At 36.3% G+C, this 22,876-nt stretch overlaps 1 protein-coding gene across 2 annotated transcripts in view; it reads right to left on the bottom strand.

Annotated features, from left to right (window-relative positions):
* Positions 1-22,876, bottom strand: part of LOC130439371 (growth arrest-specific protein 7-like) — a 41,212-nt gene that overhangs the window by 9,478 nt on the left and 8,858 nt on the right. Inside the window, exons 2-8 of one of the 2 annotated variants that reach the window (XM_056771974.1) lie at positions 21,492-21,594; positions 13,819-13,896; positions 10,330-10,415; positions 8,474-8,527; positions 2,914-3,003; positions 2,577-2,692; positions 162-263 (exon numbers count right to left, since the gene is read on the bottom strand). In XM_056771974.1, the coding sequence (XP_056627952.1) occupies positions 162-263; positions 2,577-2,692; positions 2,914-3,003; positions 8,474-8,527; positions 10,330-10,415; positions 13,819-13,896; positions 21,492-21,594 (629 nt within the window). The remainder of the gene's footprint in view (positions 1-161; positions 264-2,576; positions 2,693-2,913; positions 3,004-8,473; positions 8,528-10,329; positions 10,416-13,818; positions 13,897-21,491; positions 21,595-22,876) is intronic. The other variant, XM_056771975.1, reaches the window with a different exon arrangement.

Below are 22,876 nucleotides of genomic sequence, written 5' to 3'. Positions count from 1 at the left end.
ATTATTCTGACATATAGTAACAGTTACTTAATTTGATAATAAATGCTTTTTTAACACACATTCCTGCTGTAATTCATGATTAATTAAGGTAGTTATAAAACATAAAACTTGTGTTGGAGAAGAAGAGAATATTTCCCCAAGCGATTTATGATACCGTTTACCTCACAACATTGTCTAAAGGAACATACCCCTCCTCCTGCGCTGCGAGTGGAAACTGAGAGAGCTTCGACAGATTTTTGGCATACTCCTCTTCAATCTTGATTCTATAGACATAAGATAAAAGCAACAAAGTTGTGTTAAGGTGATAGTTCACCCAAAAAAAAAATTCTGTCATCATTCACTCAACCTTTTGTCATTTGAAACCTTTATGATTTTCTTTCTTCTGCAGAACACAAAAGAAGATATTTTGAAGAAAGCTTGCCACAGAACAGCACTGGACCCCATTCACTTCTATTGTATAGAGCAGGGGTTGGCAGCCTAGTGCCACTATTGGAATCTATAAGAAAATCAATGGCATGCCTCACATGCAGTTAATTGTTAAATTAACATAATGTTAAATTTATATTATTTGTTTATTTGTTTATTATAAAAGATCAGATTTTACAAATATACAAATAAATCATATAAGGACAAAAGAATATACCAAACTTGCTAAAACTTACTAAAATTAACATAAAACTAAAAAGCTTAAAATAAAAGTTATTTGAAAATATGAATAAAACTAAAATCAAAACTATAATAACTGCTCAAAAGTATCGCACACCTGGTACGTACATTCTGTATGGGCAACTTCAAGTTCCAAGTCTACTCCTGAAGCAAGTTGGAACAATTTTCACTTATTTTTACGTTATTTTTATTAAACAATATGTGGTGTATGCACATTATTTAGTAAATAGGCTCTATATCACTTAACTTATAAACTAATGATACTGTTTGCAAACTAACGGTACTGTTTAGCATGTTGACAAAATGTTTGTATGCTCTCCTTCTTTTAAGTCGCTTCGGATAAAAGCGTCTGCCAAATGAATAAATGTACCAAATCACATTGGTAAATCCGTTATTGTTGTTCTGTGTCTGTTATTAATGTGATAGAATTGAGTAATAAATAAGGCTTTTTGTATTAATGCACAGTTTTTTTCCGTTATTCCCTAACAGCAAAATATATCTTGCAGTTTCTACGATGAAGTTTATTTGGAATAAAAAAAGATGAAGGATCTGTGGTGCGACAGAGTTTTGAGAGTCCGGAGCAGCACCACCAGACACCACATGCCACAGCTGGTGTGTGTACGGTCTTAGAAAACAATAATGTTTATTTGTTAAATACATTATTAGCATGACTAAATATACTTCCACAACATTGAATCATCTTGGTGATCAAATAATTTTTTTTCAAATTTATTTGATAAAAGTTGTATTATCTTAACCATTTCTTTACAGGTACAGGCCCTGCATTAAAAAGCATTATGCTTTTTCCTCAAAAATAGAATTGTTCTTCAAAAATTATTATAATATTACGGTAAACAGATTAAATATACTGGATAACTATATTGAGATAAATTTGTTGATACGGCACAGTGATTACCAAGAAATAATGTAAACGGCACGCCATGTCGAAAAGGCGTTGCTGACCCCTGGTATAGAGACAAAACCAATGCAAGTGAATGGGGGCAGTTAACAACATCCTTCAAAATATCTTATTTCGTGTCCTGCGGATGAAAGAAAGTCATACAGGTTTGAAATGACAAGAGAGTGATTGAATGATGACAGAACTTCCTTTTTTGGTGAACTTTAAGCAAACTCAAATGTGCAAAGCTGTGCTTGATATATGTTTGCAGATATACGAGACATTACGAGAAGTCATTTAAAGATGCTTCAGTGATGAGGCCAAAGCACAGATGTCCTGACTTTTACACACTAAGGTCATTTTCTTCCCAGACTTCGAGTGAAATATTTTTCCTCGAGGATAATGGCACTTGGCGTGACCTTGTGCTAATAGTATTGTAGTTTATTGAGGGTAAATCTTTGCAAACAAACCTAAGAAGTATTAGGAAGATTAAAATGAAAAGTGAGCATGTTAAAATTACAATAAACCGATTACAATATCTAACATAAAACATCTAGTCAGACAGGGTAATTTTCCTATTTCTGTAAACTACTACAGATATGAATGAAATGCAGGATGTGAGCTTCAGGAAGTTGCATGTGCAATAAATTGTTGTTTGTAGTCAAGGCAACAAGAATAACATTATCATATTAAGACATTGAGCAACTTTTCTCTAGATCTTGCAAAAGCACCCAGTGTTGATCTGTGTGTTTTTTAATTTGTCAAAGTTGACAAGCTCCTTTTAATACCTTTTACTGGTTAAATATTTTCAAACCCCACAAACAAACATGGAGGGTCATCAAAAGTAATGATTTATGAAAAAAATAAAACTCATGAAGATACAAGGATTCAATCAGACAGTGACGCTGTCCGCATCTTTCCTGGCGACACATCCCATAATCCCACTGAAAACAGCAGGCTGGGTATGTACTCATAACAGAGAGCTGTTATGAGATGACAGTCTGAAGTTTACCTCTCCCGCACAAACTCAGCCATCTCTCTCTGCATCTGCTTTCCCTTCAGTTGTTTCTGCAGTAAGACCTCAAATCCTGAGATGAGGGCGTTTCCCTGTGGGTCCTTTTTGTCTGCCTGGATCAACAGACAAAACACAAGAGACCATTCATGTGTACAGGACCGTGCTAAAGTGCCAGGTTGTTCTGGAGAAGGATTGCTATGAACTTCAGTCAAGAATTATATGGTTGATTAAAACCATTCTGTTATAGAAATGTCCGCTTTAAACCTGAGGAGGTGTTTGTTTTTAAATGCTGCAACATCACATCTTTGTGGTTTCTCAGCAAGTTTTTCCTTACCCAAAAATAATCACAGTAGCTCCACTCCTCTGGTTTGAGCAGCTGCTGTTCAGACATGTGCAGGGAAAGAGGGAACGTCACAGTGTTGATCTTAACCGAGAGAGAGAGAGAGATCGCACAAATCAGCTCACAGCAGGATGTGGAAGAATAGTACAATGTACCCAGAAACTCCCAGAGAATGTCAACCCCCAAAACGAACATGAAGAATTTACCCAACTTAATTGTAAATTAGGTAGATGACAGAAAAGGTTTTGAGAACATGTCTTATAATATTTAAACATTAAATATTTAATCAATTATTTACCATTTGTGTCACTTTCATGCAAGTCCAGATGCATGTCCTATTGCAGGAGCATTATCTTGATTATCTTACACGGTAAAGATGATGTGACCAAATAGGTCACAATCACTGTCACATAAGTCTCCTCCCATACCAGTAAATTATGACCATTAGCTTAATTCCAGTACAAAAATGGAAAACAATCAACAATTCTAAAAGCACATAGCTATCTACAAGACAAAATTTATTTTAATGGAACATTTCATCCAAGAATAAAAATTCTGTCATCCTTTACCCACCCTTGAGTAGTTCCAAATCTGTATAAAACAGTTCTTGGCCACCACTGTGAATTGGCCACCATAGTAGAATTGTTATTTTATAAATGTATTTGTTCTGTTGAACTCAAAAAAAGAGTAATTTTGAAGAATGTATGAAAGCAAACATATCTGGAGCACTCTTGACTACTATTGTCATTTATTCCAACTTTGGTAGTCAATGGTGGCCGAGAACTGTTTGGTTACAAGCATTCTTCCAAATATATTTCTCTGTGTTCATCAGAACAAATAAATGTATACGGATTTAAAAATACAAAGGTGAGTTAATGATGACAGAATAAACTTTTTGTGTGAACTGTCCCTTAAACAATTTTTAGCCTCTGTGTTGTGACACATTTCTGAGTAAAACATAGTTATATTCAGGCACAATCAAAAAGCATGAACAGGACTTGACGGGATTGTAATGGATGAGACATTATTTATTTAGATAGTATATGCTTTGGAATAATGTGCATTAATGGATCATTGAACACTTATTTCAAGTAAAATATTTGGGGTCCATTTCATATGAAAATGAGCTGCAAGATTACTTAAATATCAAGAATTGTTTATCATTTTCATCACTTTTGTCAAATATACTAGGACTTAAAATTTTAATGTGAAAAAACCTATAACCTTTAACAGCTAGACCAATACTCTTCATGTTATTTTAACGGAGGTTTGATGTGTGCAATCTGTCTCTGTGCTGTAAACAGACTAAATAAGCAGTGACTGTTCAGGCAACAGTCTTTCAGAAAAACATCTGTTTAGCAATTAGAACACAGCACGGAGCCAAGCCAACTGCTTCTGGACTTTAAACAAAAAAAAAAAGAAGCCGCCTATATTCAGTCACTGTGACTAACTATGTGCTACTTTAATACTTGAGGCTTCTTACGGTTTACACCAACTTATAAGCATCGTATTAGTGTATTTTTCCTTTTGGCCTTTTTAAAATAGCCTGCAACACTGTGTGTGTTCCACATGTTCCTGTGTCAACATCATTATTGGTCCTGGAACGACGTTCCTGACTGCCAATCGGATTTTAGTGTTAATGTTAGTGTCAGGTTACAGGGATACTATGCCCAAAAATGAACATTCTGTCATGAATAATTTACCTCTAGTCGTTCCAAACCTGCATACATTTCTTTGTTCTGTTGAACACAAAGAAAGATATATGTAGCAACTGAGATTTCTGGGGAAAGTCAAAGGTGCCCCAGAACTGTTTGTTTTCCTAAATTCTTCAAAATATATTATTTTGTGTTTAACGGAACAAAACATATACAATATTGTTTTCTAATATGGTAGTCAGTGGTGCTCCAGATATCCTACTTGATAAAATTAATCCCAAAATCTTTCTTTGTGTTCAACAGAATTTATACAGGTTTGGAACAACTTCATGACAGTCTTTAAAGGGGATAGTCCACCAAAATAAATTCTGTGTTACCCCATTCAATTTATATTTTCCTCTTATTTGAGGGGTAGGTTAAAATTATGGAACACTATTTGAAATGCAAAAATGTATAAGGTGATTATGATTTTTTTGCAGAAGGTATATCTTGATATATTTTTTTGTTTTAGAACTGAATATCGTAATACTTTTATAATGAAACAGAATATAGATAACTCAATTTCAAATATATTCTCTGAAACAATTAATTCTGTTACACAACTTTTGCTGCCCAGGTAAATTTACTAAATAAACAAAACAACTGATTATGAACATGCAATTGTTGGAATAAACTACAAATATGTTTGTATTATTTGGTATTTTTTTCCATTTGTGTTTTCTAAAGCACAAAGAACAGTCACACTTAAGTAACTTAGTAAAAATGTGCCATGAGCGCTGACATTTCCACCTGCTAGATTAGAAGAAAGGAATGTATCATGCTGAAAAAAATTCCTTTCACTTTGAATGTGCCGGCAGCAATGCTCAAAAAGATGTTGCCTAATAATCTGCCCATCATTTAGACTCTGCCAAATGAGGAAATGCCACAAGAATTGGCCACATAATGCAACTACTGTCTCACTTCTGGTTTGTGATGTTCCTCAACTTCTACAACTGGACTTTTCTGAATACACAACACAACGTGCATTCATTTGTTTCACGATGATTAGAAATTCCTCAGGATTAACACACTAATCGTTCCGTGAAACAGACCTATGTTACAGTGACACGTTGTGCTTGGACAGATGTTGGAGTTGGTCAGGCTTCAGATGGATAGTATGAAAAGTTTGAGACAACGAGATGTGTTTGTGATGACACATAGATAAAAGGGGAGAGCTGATGAAGCAAACACAGGCTCACTGTGACCAGAAGTCTGTGTCATTGTCGGCACGATGGGAACTATCAGCTCTCCATGTCAGCACATCTCAAAGCAATGTGAAAGGAAGTTGTCTCTGGTGGAAATGTGTGATTAAATGATTTAGGCTTTGAGAATCCCTTCAGATTGAACTAGCCTGCGAATTTAAGATTTGCTATAGCTATCCCTTTCACTTGGTTTCACATTAACCATAGTTTGGCATGGGAAAATGCCAATAGGGAGATTTGCGGTAGATGCTGATGTTTAAAGCATAAATAACAATATAAAAATCCCCATCCAGCACTTATGTCAAGCTGTTGGCCACACAAAGAATAATAAAAGAATAATAAAAAAATGATCAGAAATTTGGCTGTGCTTATTCACTGTAGCTGGCAGTACTGCCATTGTTGAATTGTGCTGTGTCCCTTTACTAACCCTTGTTGAAAGTATCCTTTGTGCGTTTTGTTTGTTGGAAGAACTTCACATCTTAAGTATACATGAAAGGATCTGACAGTTGGCACGAGGCAGTTAATACACTCTTTTGTCTGTTAGTCAGCCAGTCTTGAGTGGAATGTGTTGCTGAAAGGAAGAAGAACAGAAAGCTAACGATAATCAAGGAGGGAGCTGGGGAGGGGGCGATGGTGATGATTTTTGACCCACAAAGCTTTGCTGCTCTGAGACTCATTCTTGTTGAAAAGACCTCCACCAGCACGTGTTGTTTTTGGATGCTGGTCTTGAGCAAGAAATACAGGTGAGCTGGTGTTAACTTGCTTAGCTAACAAGTCTTCCTTGGTTAACCAACTTTATAAGAGAGCCCATGCTGACTAACTCGAGGAACCCTCATGTCTACTTCTAATATAATGACTTCAGGACAGTTTCCCCCCCCAAAAAAAACTTTTACATGAAGATGAACATAATCCAGTATTTTCTGTTTTTATCATAATGAAGAGACCCAAAATGCATTCTTTAAAAAAAATGGTACATTGCGTTGCCATAAGACCCATTTTTGGCTCTCCAAAGAAGTACCACTGACTCAAAGGTCCTCATAAGAACCATTTCTTTCTTTATTAAAGTCTAACATCGTGTCTTCTCCGGACATGACCGACGCAACACGATACACAGCTTGTTTTGATGGGTTTGTCGCATCGCACTGCGCCGCATCCAGTTTGGGATTTTATTTTTAATAATGGGTTCTAATGAGTTTCTTTTGTAGTGTCATACTGCGCCGGTCGCGTCCGGTGTGGACACGGTATAAAGTACATTTTTCAACTGTTAAAAAGAAACATTTTAATAGAACCATTCAGCCAAAAAGGGTTCTAAAGCATTGTTTAATTATTTTTTTAAGCATACTTATGGATGATCATTAAAGGGATAGTTCACCCAAAAATGAAAATTCTGTCATGATTTACTCACTCTCTAGTTGTTCCAAATCTGTATACATTTCTTTGTTTGGTTGAACAATGAGAAAGATATTTGGATATTAGTTTTTGGAACCCATTAACTGCATAGTAGTCAAATGTGCCCCAGAACTGTTTGCTGTCCTACATTCTTCAAAATATCTTCTTTTGTGTTCATCAGAACAAAGAAATTCATACAGATTTGGAACAAGTCGAAGATTTATATTTTTGGGTGAACTATCTCTTTAAAACAACACTGTACTGTATGTCGATGGTGCAGTAAGTGAAAGTAATATCTTTGACTATGTATTTTACTGTAAGTTATTTTTATTGCTATCTTTTGTGTATACTACCTGATAACTTCAGTGAATGAATAGCCCTTTTTGATTGTGATAACCCCGGTACAATGACTCATGGTCTAATTCTAAGTCTGGATATTAACAGTCTTTTCAGCTTTTGCAATAATATAACAGTGTTTGATCCTCTCAATGTTTATTTTATGAGCTCATCAGATTTATAATGTTGACGATTTAACTGATCTTCTTCAAGAATTCATTGCCATAACACTGTATCTTATAGACAAACCTGAAAAACTGCAAATTGATTATCTTTAAAAAAAAATATTTTATCTAGCCTACGGTACGACACCCTCACATACACAACAACTTTCTGCTTATTAAAGCTGTTCTGGAAGGTTAAAATTCCCCCGTGTAATGTAAATACATCTGCATGGCTTGCTCATCAATAAAACACCCTTAAATGTCTCATAACAGTCTAATTATACTCATTACAACAAACCCTATTGATTTAACATTGCCGAGCAGTCAAGCGGTATATTTGCTCAGAGAGCACTAAACGTTTCACTTGCAATGTGCCTTTCCTGTTGCAACATTCATTAGTTGATGGCACTGCCCCTGTTACCATGGTAACTGAGCATGTGGCGACTGTTTTCTTCTCCACGCCATGGCTCTGTTGTACACAGCTCTGAAGAGATGGCAGAAATAAAAGAAACTACATCGTGGTGCGCTATTAAGTCATTGCTTAAAACCTATCTAAACTCAAAGCCTCCCTTTCATCACACAGGATGTTATTTCATCATTAATCTATAATGCCATCACCAAGTGCATGATGCACATGTATCAGTTTCTGCTACAACAAAGGTCTCTGTTTGTCTTTTGCAACATAGACTGCATTCACGATAATGTCCTTAGATTGGAGTGAAACGTAGAACTGTGTGTTGTTGCTGCTGTGTATTTTTCTTGTACTCACAGTTAGTGTAGATTCCTGCTCCAGCTTTCTGGAGGATGTTGGAGATACAGGACTCTGAGGAAAAACAAAAAACCCAGTGTCAAATCTTCGCTCCAAGTCAGACATGATGTCTGTGTTGTCGGTGTTACGATGTGGCTCCTGCTGTTGTACTGGTTGTTGCTTGAGTTTGGGAGGGGAGATGCATAAGTTTGTTTGTGTGATACGAGTTGCTACACTGTATAAATTGCCATCTCCGCCCTGAGGTATTCAGGGATGAAGGAAGGAAAAGAGAGTGGGTGGGTAGAAAGCCTACAGACAAGCAATGTTTGCTGTTTTTAAATGTTTGTGCTGGGAGCTTAAAAGTGGATGTCATTCTATGAGAATTCATGGTATCGACAGCGCTGTAGAACATGGTCATTATAGGCAGTGTGAAGTGTGTGAAGGTTTTGTGTTATTATATTGGATTATTCAAATGCTTTGTAAATCATTCTACAATTGACTGATTCGCTTCAGAAGCCAAATTCCAATCGTAACATTATGTTATTTTATGAGGTAAATTGACAAGATGTGAGGAGTACGTGAGCCCTGTCCTAGGGAATCGTCAGTCAAAACTGATTGACGATTGGCTCGTTTTACTTGAAGGTGGGACTTCCTTCGCTAGAGCAGCCATATTAACTGTTGCATTCCTCCTCATTCATTGTAAATATTAATATCTTTGACTTAACATCAAAAGTGAAAGCAGATGGCAATAAAACGTACAGATGAGATCCTAAAAATTCTGATAAAACGGTTAGTATTTAATTCTAATTGGTCAATAGCTGTCACTGTGCTTTATTCACGATACGACACAGCTATGAAGACCACTTCCCCTTATGTTTCTAAGTATCGCTACACACCCTTAGCAACGTAAACAAAACATTCTGTTGATCCTGACACCGTGTCTACACCAGACGCGACCAACACGACGCGACACGACAAAAGACATTAAAAACGTTTTAGAACCCACTATGATTTAAAATTTGTCCACACTCGGTCTTGTTGCGTAGCGCCGGTCGCATTCACTGTAGACATATGTCAGGGATTATTTTTTCTAGCGGAAGGAAGGCTTTAAGAATTTTTTTTCAAGAAAGGTGCTTTGATGCAAATTTTTCGGCTTTAATATTTGTATTGTGTGATAACTGTTTTCTATAAGCAATAAGGTACTTGAAGCTAGTGCTTTATCATGAATAAGTCACGACTGAAGCGGTTGCAGGCACTTCGCTTCACGCATTCAGCCGTGACATATTCACAATAAAGCACAGCATGTTGTACTTTATCGACTACATAGAAATGGGCTAGTAGCACAAGATGGCGGCAGTGAGCTTTTGCAACGCCAGGGTCAGCAGACTAATTTCCGATCGTAAAAACGATTGAGTTGTTTTGGCTTAACGAAGTGCTCAGAAAGGTAAAGAGGATCTGTCATATCGGCGATACATTACTTTCTTCTTTTTTATCTAAAAAACACCCATATTTGCTGGCCAAAATTCCTCCTTTTTCCATAGAGTTATACGACCAGAAATGTGTCGGTTTTTGTTGTTGGTGCCTTGTATTGTGCCAATGCCAAAAAATGTCATTTAAATAAAATATAAAATGTATTAAAATGACAGTGTGCACTAAAAAATGCTATATGAATAAAATAGTAATTAAATAACTGAATTTGACAAAATAACTGAATCTTCACTCAATAATGTCCTATGACCTCATATGAAATTCAAGAGCTGTGGGTACTTATAGAAAGAGACTAAAGGTAAGAGCCACACATAAAATGGTTTCAAGCTCAATAAAGCATCTGGCTTGGCATTTTGATGTGACCAGCGGAAGAGAGAGATCATACATACCTGTTTTTCTGTGCTTGACTTTCGCATGAGGACATGTGACTGCTCAGTCTGATGCAATGGGCTACCATTTCCATGAAATCCATTCACTGTAAGAAAAAAACAGGATTATTATTATTATTATAAAACAGTGATTATAATCGTATCCTCTTGAACTGATCTCAAAGTCATTTTCCAAAGTATTTCCAAATACAATTTTCCTAATATTGTATTCTGTATTTATTCACACTGTATATCCTGCACTTGCTAATTGCACTTCTGGTTAGACCTAAACTACATTTCGTTACACTGTACTTGTATATGTGTAATGACAATAAAGTTGAATCTAATCTAATCTAATAAAAACACATGATAATATGAAAACAATACTCTGTTTCTGTAATGTCAACCCTTAAACAACTCAACAGTGAATAGCTTTTGTTCACTGCTGTCTTTTGTTAGCTTCACAGGCTAAGCACCTATTTACTTTAAAGTTGCAATCCCTAACCTTTTCAGGATAAAATAAATACAAATCTGGAATCTAGCAAGTATATAGTATGATGTTATGATTTTGCATGAAATGCCAGTTTGACTTTTTTTACTTCAACCCAAAAAAGGTATGTAACGTGACCTGCAATAATATGTTTTTTACAGAGATGGCTCTATAGAGGCAAAGGTAAGAGAGTGCCGCTTTAGTCCTACAAGTTTGGAAGTGCATGAATTCAAAAGCAGGATAAACATTTTTAAATGAATAGTTCACCTTCAAAATGAAAACTCTGTTATTATTTACACGCCCTCTTGTCATTTCAAACCTGTATGAGTTTCTTTCTTCTGCGGAATAGAAAAGAAGATATTTGAAAACTGATGGTTACGAAAAAACATTGATCCATATTGACTTGCATTGGTTTTGTGTGCATAAAATAGACGTCAATGGGGACCAATGGTTTTGGATTATCAACATTTTTCAAAATATCTTCTTTTGTGTTTGCAGAAGAAAGAAAATCACAAAGGTTAAAAATGATAACAGGGTGAGTAAATGATGACAGAATTTTCATTTTGGCGAACTATTCCTTTAACTATCCTTTTGAAACCCTAAGTCAGCAAACAAAGTGCGACAATGGCAAGATAAAAAAACACCACAAAAAACATCATACTACTCTATTGTAATTTAGACAAAAAAATCTCATATTTCTCAGCACTACAGACACTTTCACTCCCTGCTCTCAGTATAATTTTAAACACTGTGACTTTATTTCTAGACCCTATTCTGATTCTCTGAAAGTGATAACACACAGCACTACTCTGCTCCATCGAGAATGGGTAATTTGAAATGTCATGCCAAAAAGCCCTTTGCTCAAACTTCTGACTCAGTTCTTATGCTCCCGAGAAACATTGTTAGTTATCGAACACTCAAACCCTTATTTAAACTGATTTAAGAGGCATTTTAACCTCAAAAGGGTAATTTATTTTTACCTATCCATCAGGTACTTCTTTTATATTGTTTGTAAACAAGATCATTCCAAATAACAAACTTTTTAATCACACATGGCATAATAAGCAGAAACGTATACTGTTTCCTTCCTTAGTCTGTGAAATAACACTCAATCTTTCTTGAGCCGGGGCTTAATTTAATTTACTGTAGACTGGATCCTCTTTGTTCTCATAGTCATAAAAAAATGGTGATCGCCGGTGCAAATCAAATCAAGCAGAGCACTAAACACAGAATTATGAGACTCAGAACGGAGGCGAAGACAGTAAATGCTCTATTAGGGAGTTTTTGTTAATCTATTGTCGAATCTGAGGTGATCTGTGCTTTTGCATCTGACCATCAAAATCCCTAGTAGAAAAAGGTGCATGACACTGAGGAAAAACATTGCTTTATCATTTAGACCCAATTTCTGATCACCTAGTTATTTTAAGCAGTGGTATACCACAAAACTGTGGGGGCCCCATAATGAGCACGCACTTACGTTCAGTATTTATTTTAAAAGACTTTAATATTTCATTCAGGGTATACACTTCAATGTATACACCAATCAGTTGCAGTATGCTGTATAACATGCCATACTAGAGGTTGGAAGAATCAGTAAACAACAATTAACAGCGAAATAAATGAAAAAGGATGCAACTTTGCTGCAAGGATCAAAGAATGATGCTCTGTTCTAAAATACTTTGAAAAACAGGAGGTGGTTGGTCAAGAAAAGACAAACTTCTTGATAGTCACATCCAACCAGAAGTGTCATTTGTCAAGCGTGAATCATTACCTTGATTCAATACAAAAACTCCTCTGTTATAACTGTGTTTATATATGTTTGCACTATTAAGATATATTTAAAAGGATAGTTTGCCCCAAAATTTACTTTTTTACAAAATGTAAAATACTTACTCACCCTTAAGTTGTTCCAAACCAGTACGACTTTAATTGTTCTGCTGAACACAAAGAAAGATATTCGGAAGAATACTAGAAACCAAACAGCTGTGGGCAATATTGACTCTCATAGTAGTAAAAAAAACTACTGTGGTAGTCAGTGGTGCCCCAGAACGGCTTAGTTTTCAATTTTTTTCTAACTATGTTTTGTGTTTAAAATAAACTACGCACTTAGATAGGTTTGGAACAACTTAAGTGTGAGTAAATAATGACAGAATTATTTTAAGTAGGAAGATTCATCAATACAGAATAAAGAATTGTAGACAGTATATTTCAGGATTTATGATTAAAGCTTTTATCCGTCTATACTGAAAATTACTAATTACAGTATGTCTTGTAAGTAGTTTCTTTGCAACATTAAATGTGCTGCTGCCCCTCGGAAACCTTGTATCTCCATATAGTTTCTTTTAATCATTCTTTTCAAGTCATCCTTTATGTTTGTCACTGGGTTTTGCAAACATCTAAGCAAAAAAAGCATTAAAAAGTGCTTGTCAACTTTGACAACACATGTAATAATTTAAAAAGTACAGTGTTTTTATTCAGGTTCCTTAAAAACAGCAAATTTGGAAATACAAGGTTTCGGAAGGACAGCGAGGATATGACTCCTTCTGTGTAACACAATAGAAACACAAAAGAAATGTCTCTGTAGTTAGTGTCCATTCAATAGAAACCAATGGAGTCAAATGTTGTTTTGTTACCAACGTTCTTCAAAAGATCTTCTATTTTGTGTTCTGCAGAAGAAAGAATGTCACAGGTGGGTAAATTATGAAATATACATTTTATTGTGACTATTGTGGATATTCGCTCCTAGATACTAACACAAGACCATGTGGTTCCAGGGTTCCAAGCAACAGATAAAATAGAAACGTGGAATTCAATGCACTCTGTAGCAGAGATAAAGCACCTCTGGCCTAAAACACTGCGAGAGTATGCTTTCCATTCTGTTTACACGTATCATCCATATCTTTTAATTTCCCTATTCATGTTACCTCTGAGAGCCGCAGTGAAGTGAAGACATATCCATTTAATTAGAACATCAAATATTGAAAACGCTCTATACATACAGTTATTCAGAGCATTTTTACCTGAAGGTCCAGAGTTCTTATGTTTTATTGGAGTTTTGGGGGTTCCAGGAACGCTCAATGGCCTCTCCCATGTTGTTTCTGAAAAACATAAGCACGAAAGCCATTTTCCGTTAATAACATAATTTTTTCCTGTAGGGGAGAGCAGGGATAATTGTAGCGCTCAATAAATGTAATATCAGTAATAATTGAATGCACAATGCACTCTCTGCGATCATATGGGGTATGTGGTGGCACAATCGAATTCTTTTACTTTTCCAAAAATAACAGTTTCAGTAAGAATTGACATGGATGTTTAAAAAACAAGTTTTAAGTGAGTTGAGTGGGTTTGGGATGTGATTTCGTTATTTTGGATTTGAAACCGTAATTTTATTTACAATAAATCAAATCATGTACAGTAGCATGTTAAACCGCTATCTCTGACAAAACCTGCATGATAGCAATATTGAAACCACATGAAACAATGACAGCTGTTTCAGGGTCTGAAGATTTGTCCAGTGCATGAGAAATGAATATTACAATATACAGGATAGATTTGAAATGACTGTTGTAATTACTAATACTTTTGTGTACTTTGTAGTACATTCTACATTTATCGTCCAGCAATAAAATAAAAATGTAGATAAAGTAGCAAGGTTCAATCTTTGTTGCATATGTTGCATATGTTGCAAAATCCACATCCAACAAAAACTCATCAATTTGATGTGTGCTGCAGATCAACAAGCTGCACGATTAAACCAGAGCTCAATAAGGACATTCTCAAAAGCTTGGTTCTACTTTAAGACCAGCATTTTCATGTTATGTTCAGTATTACGTTATATACTGGAAATCGCTAAAGACATTCAATTCAATTCAAGTTTATTTATATAGCACTTTTCAAAATGTGTATTGTTTCAAAGCAGCTTTACAGGGTGCAAACAGGAAAAACAGAAAAGGTGAAACACAGCACAGTGCATGGTATTTATACAACGAGTAAGATCATTCTAATAAATGATATCTAATTTCTAAATAAATAAATAAATGCACTCTCCCGGTGAGTAGGCCAACACTGCCCTGCTGTGGCGAGGAACCCAAACTCCCATGATTAAACCAGGCTCAGCCGGGAGGGCCAGATCCCCTCTGATGTGTCATAGCTGCACTCAAACTGCTGACATGTGATTTAAGTTTTAGCATTTAATACCAAATATTGTAACTTCAGCATTAATAAGACAAATAGTCCGTCTTTGCTCTTGGTTGGGGTTGTATTGGTCTGAGCTGGGATTGTCCGATGGTCATATTTCTCTTGGCTGGTGGTGGAATTGCCTTAGATGGAGCTGGGATGGTCAGTCAGTCTGCAGCTGTAGCTGGCGTTTTGATAGACATTTGAGATAGAAATCCGTCTATCTCAAATGACATGGATGGGGGAAAGTTCTGGCAGAGAGGCAATCAGTTTGGACATTGACATGGATGGAGAAAATACTCAGATATTACGAATATAAATACAATTTAATTAAAAATAAATTTTCATTGTTTAAGGATTTTGATATACTGTTTAATATACTATAATGTTTTCTTGAACATCAGTTCTGTTATAGTATCTTGAATGTATTTAAAACCCCTGAATAGAATTATTCTCTTTAATATTAACTATGCTTTAATCACTCATATAGAGAATCTTGATGCAAGTCAGAAAACAGCTCGACGGGCATCTGAGAGATCCATAGATGTATGCAACAGAAAAAACTGGTTACCAAGCAACAGGCCTATATGAACCTCCATCCATCCATCCATTTTCTACCGCTTATCCGAACTACCTCGGGTCACGGGGAGCCTGCGCCTATCTCAGGAGTCATCGGGCATCAAGGCAGGATACACCCTGGATGGAGTGCCAACCCATCGCAGGGCACACACACTCACTCATTCACTCACGCACTCACACCCTACGGACAATTTTTCCAGAGATGCCAATCAACCTACCATGCATGTCTTTGGACCAGGGGAGGAAACCGGAGTACCCGGAGGAAACCCCCGAGGCATGGGGAGAACATGCAAACTCCACACACACAAGTCGGAAGCGGGAATCGAACCCCCAACCCTGGAGGTGTGAGGCGAACGTGCTAACCACTAAGCCACCGTGCCCCCCTATATGAACCTGATTACTCAAATTATTTTGTTCAAACAAACTCTGAGTGGCTGGAAAGAAAGCACTGGGCTTGACATCTATTGTACGTTATACTCATGAGCCACTGATGTTCGAGCCAAAATGGGACAATCTCATGCGTTTCCAATCTGGCATGAACATTGTGGTTTGGACATTGTGAGCAGTGAATATTGGCCTACTTATTTGTTCGGAGTTCATCTTTAATTTTCCACTATCTGTATAGTCTCATTGTGTCATTCTTCAAGCTACCGAAGTTGCGAGCGTTGAGTTAAACAATAAGAACGCGTATTTTATCTTATCAGAATGTACTGTAGTAGAATTTGCAACAAGCACCAGATCTTGTTTCATGCAAATTTGTGCAATCAATTATGATAACAAAAGTCACTTTTCTAAGTTGATTTGGATAAAAGCACCTAAATGTAAAAATTAAAAGGAATTTGACAGTAGGGGTTTATCTTCATTTATTTTTTATTTGTTTACATCAGTCTCGGCACTCGAAGCAATCAGTTCGATTATTCCTGTTGAACCGGATGTTTAACTTCAATTTATATTGATCTGATTTGGGGGAAAAAACATGAAATAATTGCTTTGCTTTATTTCTGTCTGGTATCATGTTGTGGAGATATAATATAGCTAAACTGTTGCTTCTATGAAAGTGATTTGTTCTATAAAGTGAAGTGTCATTTTTGCAATATCTTCTTCTATACAGCTACATGCAGAACAACTTTAGCACCAGTATGTCCGACATTGCAACGCTGACTCAACCAATGCACTCTGAAGTGTTTCGATAGGGTCAAATATGGATAAATCTAACCATTGGTTTAAATTGACTAAAGAAAGTTTAAGGTTAGTTTAAACCAATGGGTGGGGTTTGTCCAAACAACCAAGCATTTTTAGAGTGTGGGGTTAGTCTTTTTATGCCTGACCAACAGCTATGTTTCCATCCACCTAATTAATCCACATATTAGAACACTACATTAAAAACGCACAAGCAGTACATATTTTGTTTTTAAAAAGACCCACATTTTCTTTTCTGATTGCAAAAACTGCTGCCAGTTTATCAGGAATTTGTTCTCTTCAACTTACTGAATAAAAACAGTTTTTTACTCGCAAATGTTTTTGATTACAAAACACTTTATATCTAACTTCCATAATAACCAACACAATCTACCAAGAGCGACGGAAATTAGCTTTAGGCTTTAAAACATGCTTTTTGGGGGCATCAAATAATGTGGCAAATAAGAGTAAACTGACACGTTTATAAATCATGTTGCGTTTTGTATTGAAATACTCTCTTCCCATACATTTTGCGTCTGAAAGGGAAACTCCAACAAATGTATATGCAATGAGATCAGATTCAAATACAACTTTGTTCACACCTTTTCAGAGCATTTTTTTTTACTATGGGCCAGATTTATGAATCACACAACGCGATTTACTGTCTTAAACCCTGCGCCAATTTGCGCTGCTCTTGGTTGATTGCGTTGGTCAATATGGGAATGATATATTGTGCCTGTGCTTTTTAATGTGGGCTTGGTAGTAAATCACCCACAGAAATTTCCACTCCCATCGACACTTTTTTGAAATTGGGCTCTCTCTCGCTATTTTGCCCCCTGTATTAAATCTGGCCATTTGTATCTTTAGTAAATCCTGATAGTAGTTTTTTACCAACCAAGAGCAAAGTTGGACCCTTGTTATTTTAATACCAATACTAACTTTTGTTTTTTTTGTCATTCTTCATGACCCGCTTTGAAACAATGAAACATTGTGAAAAGCACTATATAAATAAAACTGAATTTAATTTAAATTATTGCAAAAAGAGGTATTGCAAGCTGTTAGTAAATAGTAAAACATTTTTAGACATCATCATTTAGACATTTTTTGCAATTCCATTTGGTGACACTAGAAGCAGGTCTACCACTTTATCTTGCCCATGCTGCAATTTGTAGACTTTTTAACACGTTACTATTCTAACTTTTCATTTCTTATTTTACTAAATTCATTATGTGTATGGCCAGCAAAAGAACACCTCCACAAACCGCATGACAACTGTGAAGAGGAAGGAAATCACGCAACACATGGCAACCCAGTGACAGTGTTCCTCCCACACGTTACCATGGTGATCACCCAACATAACAACCAACTGTTTAAACACCATGAACTTCAACCCAAAATAAACAATCCTCTCACAACATGACAAGCTACTTAATCCAACAAATAGGTTTGAAGATGTTCAACCCTCCATGTGTTTCTTTCAAGGTCATTGTGATTGAGTAACACATGAAGATGAGCAGATAAGTCATTAATGTCTCAATAATCGTTAAACAGGCTCAAATGGATTTAGATGGCTAGACTAAAAAGTAGAAAGGTTTCGGTCAGTGCATTCCAGTGAGTGTTACTCATGCTAACGTAATTGGTTGGCTAGAAGATTGATTTGTTTTCTTGCCTCACTAGCTTTAACAGCCTAGCTAGGGAATGAGGAGCAAGTATTGCATTAAGCACAATTTTAAGGTGAAGTCGTTTTTAGATGCCAATGGAAACCATGGAAATGCTTGTAATGGAAACCATAAGTCTAAAAAATCATTATCTGGATGCTTCTGAAGTTGAAAGTGTTCATTATTAAATGTCAAAAGAAGTAAATCTTCCAGTCCCTGAAAGGTGTATAATTATAGTAGTCCAGATCAGTCCTCCTTGCACATGTTCGGAATTCAGTGACCTTATGTCTGATATTGATTATGAAAGTTTATGAACTTTTTAAAATACAGCTTTCTAGGGAAAGTGGAAGTGCTGCTGCATGTCCTTTGGTTGCCATGACAGGAAATGTCCACTGAAGTAATGTGTTACTAGTATCTGATAGTTTGTTGAATCAAATAGTATTCTTTTTTGTGGTAGCCCATAGACATCATTTGGAATATACATAAACGCTTATTCATGGTTTGTTTGTCGTTGTACAAGCAGAATGTGCCTGTTGGTTTGTGTGGTGTTTGTCCTGCCCCTCCTACACTGTAATTGGATGGAAGAGGGGGAAAAAAGTGGCATTGATGTGGGCAGCATTGAAGTTGAACATCCAACTCTGAAATAAACACTGCCTTGACAGCTTCCATTGCAAACCTAAAAACATCCTGCCCCTATTGAAAACAATAGAAAAATATGCTGGAATTAGGAAAAAATGCTTTAGTAAACACACAGAGCCTTCATCTGTCTTTTGCAGATGAAATGCAACACATTGAAATTTTCTGTCATTCTATTTAGAATGTTTTACACACAAGCCGTGACAATAGTACATGACAAGCTGCAATGTATTCTGTATAAGAAATTGATATTTTTGAAATATCAGATAGCACGTCTGCTGTAGACACCTAGGATCCTAGGATGTTGCCAGGGTGTTGCTAAAAAACTGTTCTGAATTTTGAGTTGTTTCTAATATGTTGCAGTGATGTTTCAGGTGGTTGGTATAGTTGACACGTTGTCAAAGACATCAACTCTAAGTGTACATTTACACAAAAATGGGTATAAAATGTTTTTCGTTTGCTTTTAAAAAGCTTCAAGTACATACAACAATTCTGCCAAACTATTTGCATTTAAACAGATCTGCAAAAATGGGTAAAAGTACTCTAATATGCATGCAAGGCCAGTTGTTGGCGATGGCACTATTCTTTAAACACAACGTGCCAGGTTTAACCCAAAGGTGCTTTCGAAACTCTTTGTAAATAATATGTCTTCGCTGGTCATAATGGTGCAATAAATCTACACTTTACTGGAAAAACATTAGTATGTTGTGTAGAAACAAACACACAGTCCTGTATGTCACCATTGTTGTTGCAGATTCCTGACATCACCCTTTTCACAGTTTACACAAAGATGACAACTGTTGTTTTGAAACTTGCACACATGTTTGTGTTTTCCGTCCCCCCAGAAAGCTGTTGTTGTGTTGTATCTACTTTGGTATAGTCTTGCATAGTAACTTTGGTTTAGTAATCGATCAAATTGTGTCAAGATCATTGTGTATGCCCATTGCACATTAGAATTGAGCTATAAACTGGGCTTTTTAATTGTTTTATACTGTTGTATGAGGTCTACTTATTGATTTTGAAGTTTTTTAATGTAAAAACCACACAAACGACATAATAATAGGCTATTTTCTACCCGAGTTTTGAGGGCCGGCTTGACAAGCACTCGGTTTTAATGGGCGTGCCACACTGAAGACTTGGAAGTAAACGCCCATTGCTATGATTGGATAGCAGTTTGCATAGTAAACTTAGTTGGAGACTTCTGTGAATTTGGTTAGACATGCAACGTTAGGTTACACATTATCTGCATATCAAGAGATCTATAACAAAGCAATAGAGAGTGACGCATACTACAAATATGTTTTACTCACATAAGATTGCATGCGCCATTCCTTTTGGATCCAATATTTACAGCACAGCACTGATTTTAAATTTTAGTCTCTCCGCAAATCCAGCGTCGACCTGTTCCTTGTTCACAAAGGAATCCACGGTGAAATGAAGCGAACAAAAGCTCAATGTTTTATCCCACGTGAGCAGGAACATCTTTAAAAATAAACTTCAACCACAACTAATGTCGGAATCCAAAAGAAGGTTATGTACCAACTGTTTTCTTCCACAACCAGGCACTGCACAGTATTTTGCGATCTATAATGGGGGTGTTAATTGCTTGCTCGGTCTATCTGGTTCCGGGCAAATTGTGTTACCTCAGTACTGTCATGCGCGAATCAGTGTGCAGGGCTAGAGAAGTTATTTCTGTGGAGGAGGTGTTCAACCTATAGATAGGTGCATTTAGGACCTATCATTCGGTGGGCCTTGTGTCAATAACAGTTATAATTTCAATAGCAAGGGTGTTTTCAGTTCTGACACTTACAGGATGTTCGCTTGAATACGATTCCCTCTTATATAACAAAAGCTTTGGTTAAAATTGATGTCTTAATTCAATAATAATAGTAAGGGTTGTTTTAGCATCACACCAGTATGAACAGTGGTCTGCATACTGTTCGCAAGTTAACCTCAGAAACACATCTAAAATGTGACAAAAAGGCTGACTTTATAACAGACTTTATAGCAGTCAGCTAAGGAAGAGAAAGGTAAGAAGAACAGCTTTGCAAAGCATTGAATAAATAGATATTTAAAGAAAGTCAAACGTATTTTGGATGGTGTAAGAGTGCATGGCATTGTGGGATGGCTGATAGCTCCGGATAGGTACAATGCTGATTGTTTAAACACAATGAAAGAGAAGTGGGGATATCTGTACCAAGCTTCCGATCCATTTAGACCAGGCTGTACCAGGCCAACATGGCAGCCATGCTCTAGAGACATTTCACTTATAAAGACCGTTTGTTCACTATCAGACTCAGACTGCCTTTGCAATGACACACATTATCATCTACTCACTGCAATCAAATAGATTGAACTTGGAAAATATTGCACAATGGTTTTACTTTGAAATTGCAGTAATTTCATTTGATGTTTTGAAACATACTATAATTCTGTAAATATTACAATAGTTAACATGTTCTTACCATTGCTGACGGTGTTGACGTAGTATCTTTGCCCCTGTGGAGACATGTAGCATTTCCAGTCTTTGGGAAGCAGCTCATCAAGAGGAAACATGGCCACTATTTTCTATGACATAATGGGAAACAAATATATTAAAATCAAACATAAAGAGAATTACATCTTTACGGGATTTGCAGTGGGAAAATGTGTTCAGTTAAAATTTAACACAGTCACTCCCTTTCTAATGACACACTTTCTCAAAATGTGACTTGCACAAAGCCCAAATGTGCTTGGATGTTTATGTCAGATGTATAATGAAGTAAAAATGTATTCCATTGCATTAAAGCTCCCATGTTTTTTTCCCATCTGGAGGATCTGTTGACTGAAATGCAATATAACATACATAAGTATGTGTTCAGATGTGTATTGAGACTTTACATTATGAAGCATTTTTATTACCTTAGAAATTAGCTATTTCTATCTACAAACACCGCGAGTCCCCTTACATGGAATTCAGTACAGTAGCCCTAAGCGGACAAACTGTTCTACAGAGTGCGTTTCTTAAATACATTATCTCATTCAGCGGAAACGTGACGACATGTTTGTCCTGTGTCAGTCACCATATTGCTTCAAAAGAGAGGGATGGAGTGAGCCATTGGTTGCTATTTGCAACCTCAACGCTAGATGCCTCAAAAAAATTGACACTGTACCTTTTAATACCATGTATGTATGAAGTTCACAAAGGTTTCCTAGCAGTTCAACTCATCAAATATCTTTGAAATTAATGACCCGTATATCAATTGCTTTAAACCTGAATACTGATTAGCTCAATCATAATTGTTTCCAACCAAAACTAAAAAGTTTTTTAGAATGATGTGCTTAAATAACTTGAGCTTGGTTTGATATTTTGCGCAATGATATTTAGTCAGTAGTTGTGAGTAAGTGTATGTTAAATACTTTTTGAGTCGCTATACATGTACCTTTATGGTGATATCACACATGTTTCACTAAGTATACACACAGAGAAAATACAGAAAAAGAGGGTGGAAGATCAAAAGAAAAACATAATGGGATGAGGCATATGTAATTTAGGTATCTGCACGTCCTCCTGCATTCTCTGTTGTACTTGAAAAGTTGTCAGTAGTTCTTCAGCTTAGGTCATAGACGTTTTCCCACTCGTAAATTCAGCCAGTTAAGAATGCTGAAAATGTGTGGGCAGGATTCAATGCCAGAAGTCAACGTGGTCTTCACTTCAATATGCTGAATCCAATGTGCTCTGGAGAGGTGCACTTTCTCAACTACATTCTGAGAGTTTGACTAAACAACCGAAGATTATTACATAACAAGCTTTCATCAATTTATTTCATGCTTCGAGCCACATGGAACACATCACGGCATGAATGACTGG

The sequence above is a fragment of the Triplophysa dalaica genome, chromosome 17, assembly GCF_015846415.1.
Source record: "Triplophysa dalaica isolate WHDGS20190420 chromosome 17, ASM1584641v1, whole genome shotgun sequence".
NCBI classification, from domain to species: Eukaryota; Metazoa; Chordata; class Actinopteri; order Cypriniformes; family Nemacheilidae; genus Triplophysa; species Triplophysa dalaica.
This window is presented reverse-complemented; position numbering and strand designations above follow the sequence as displayed.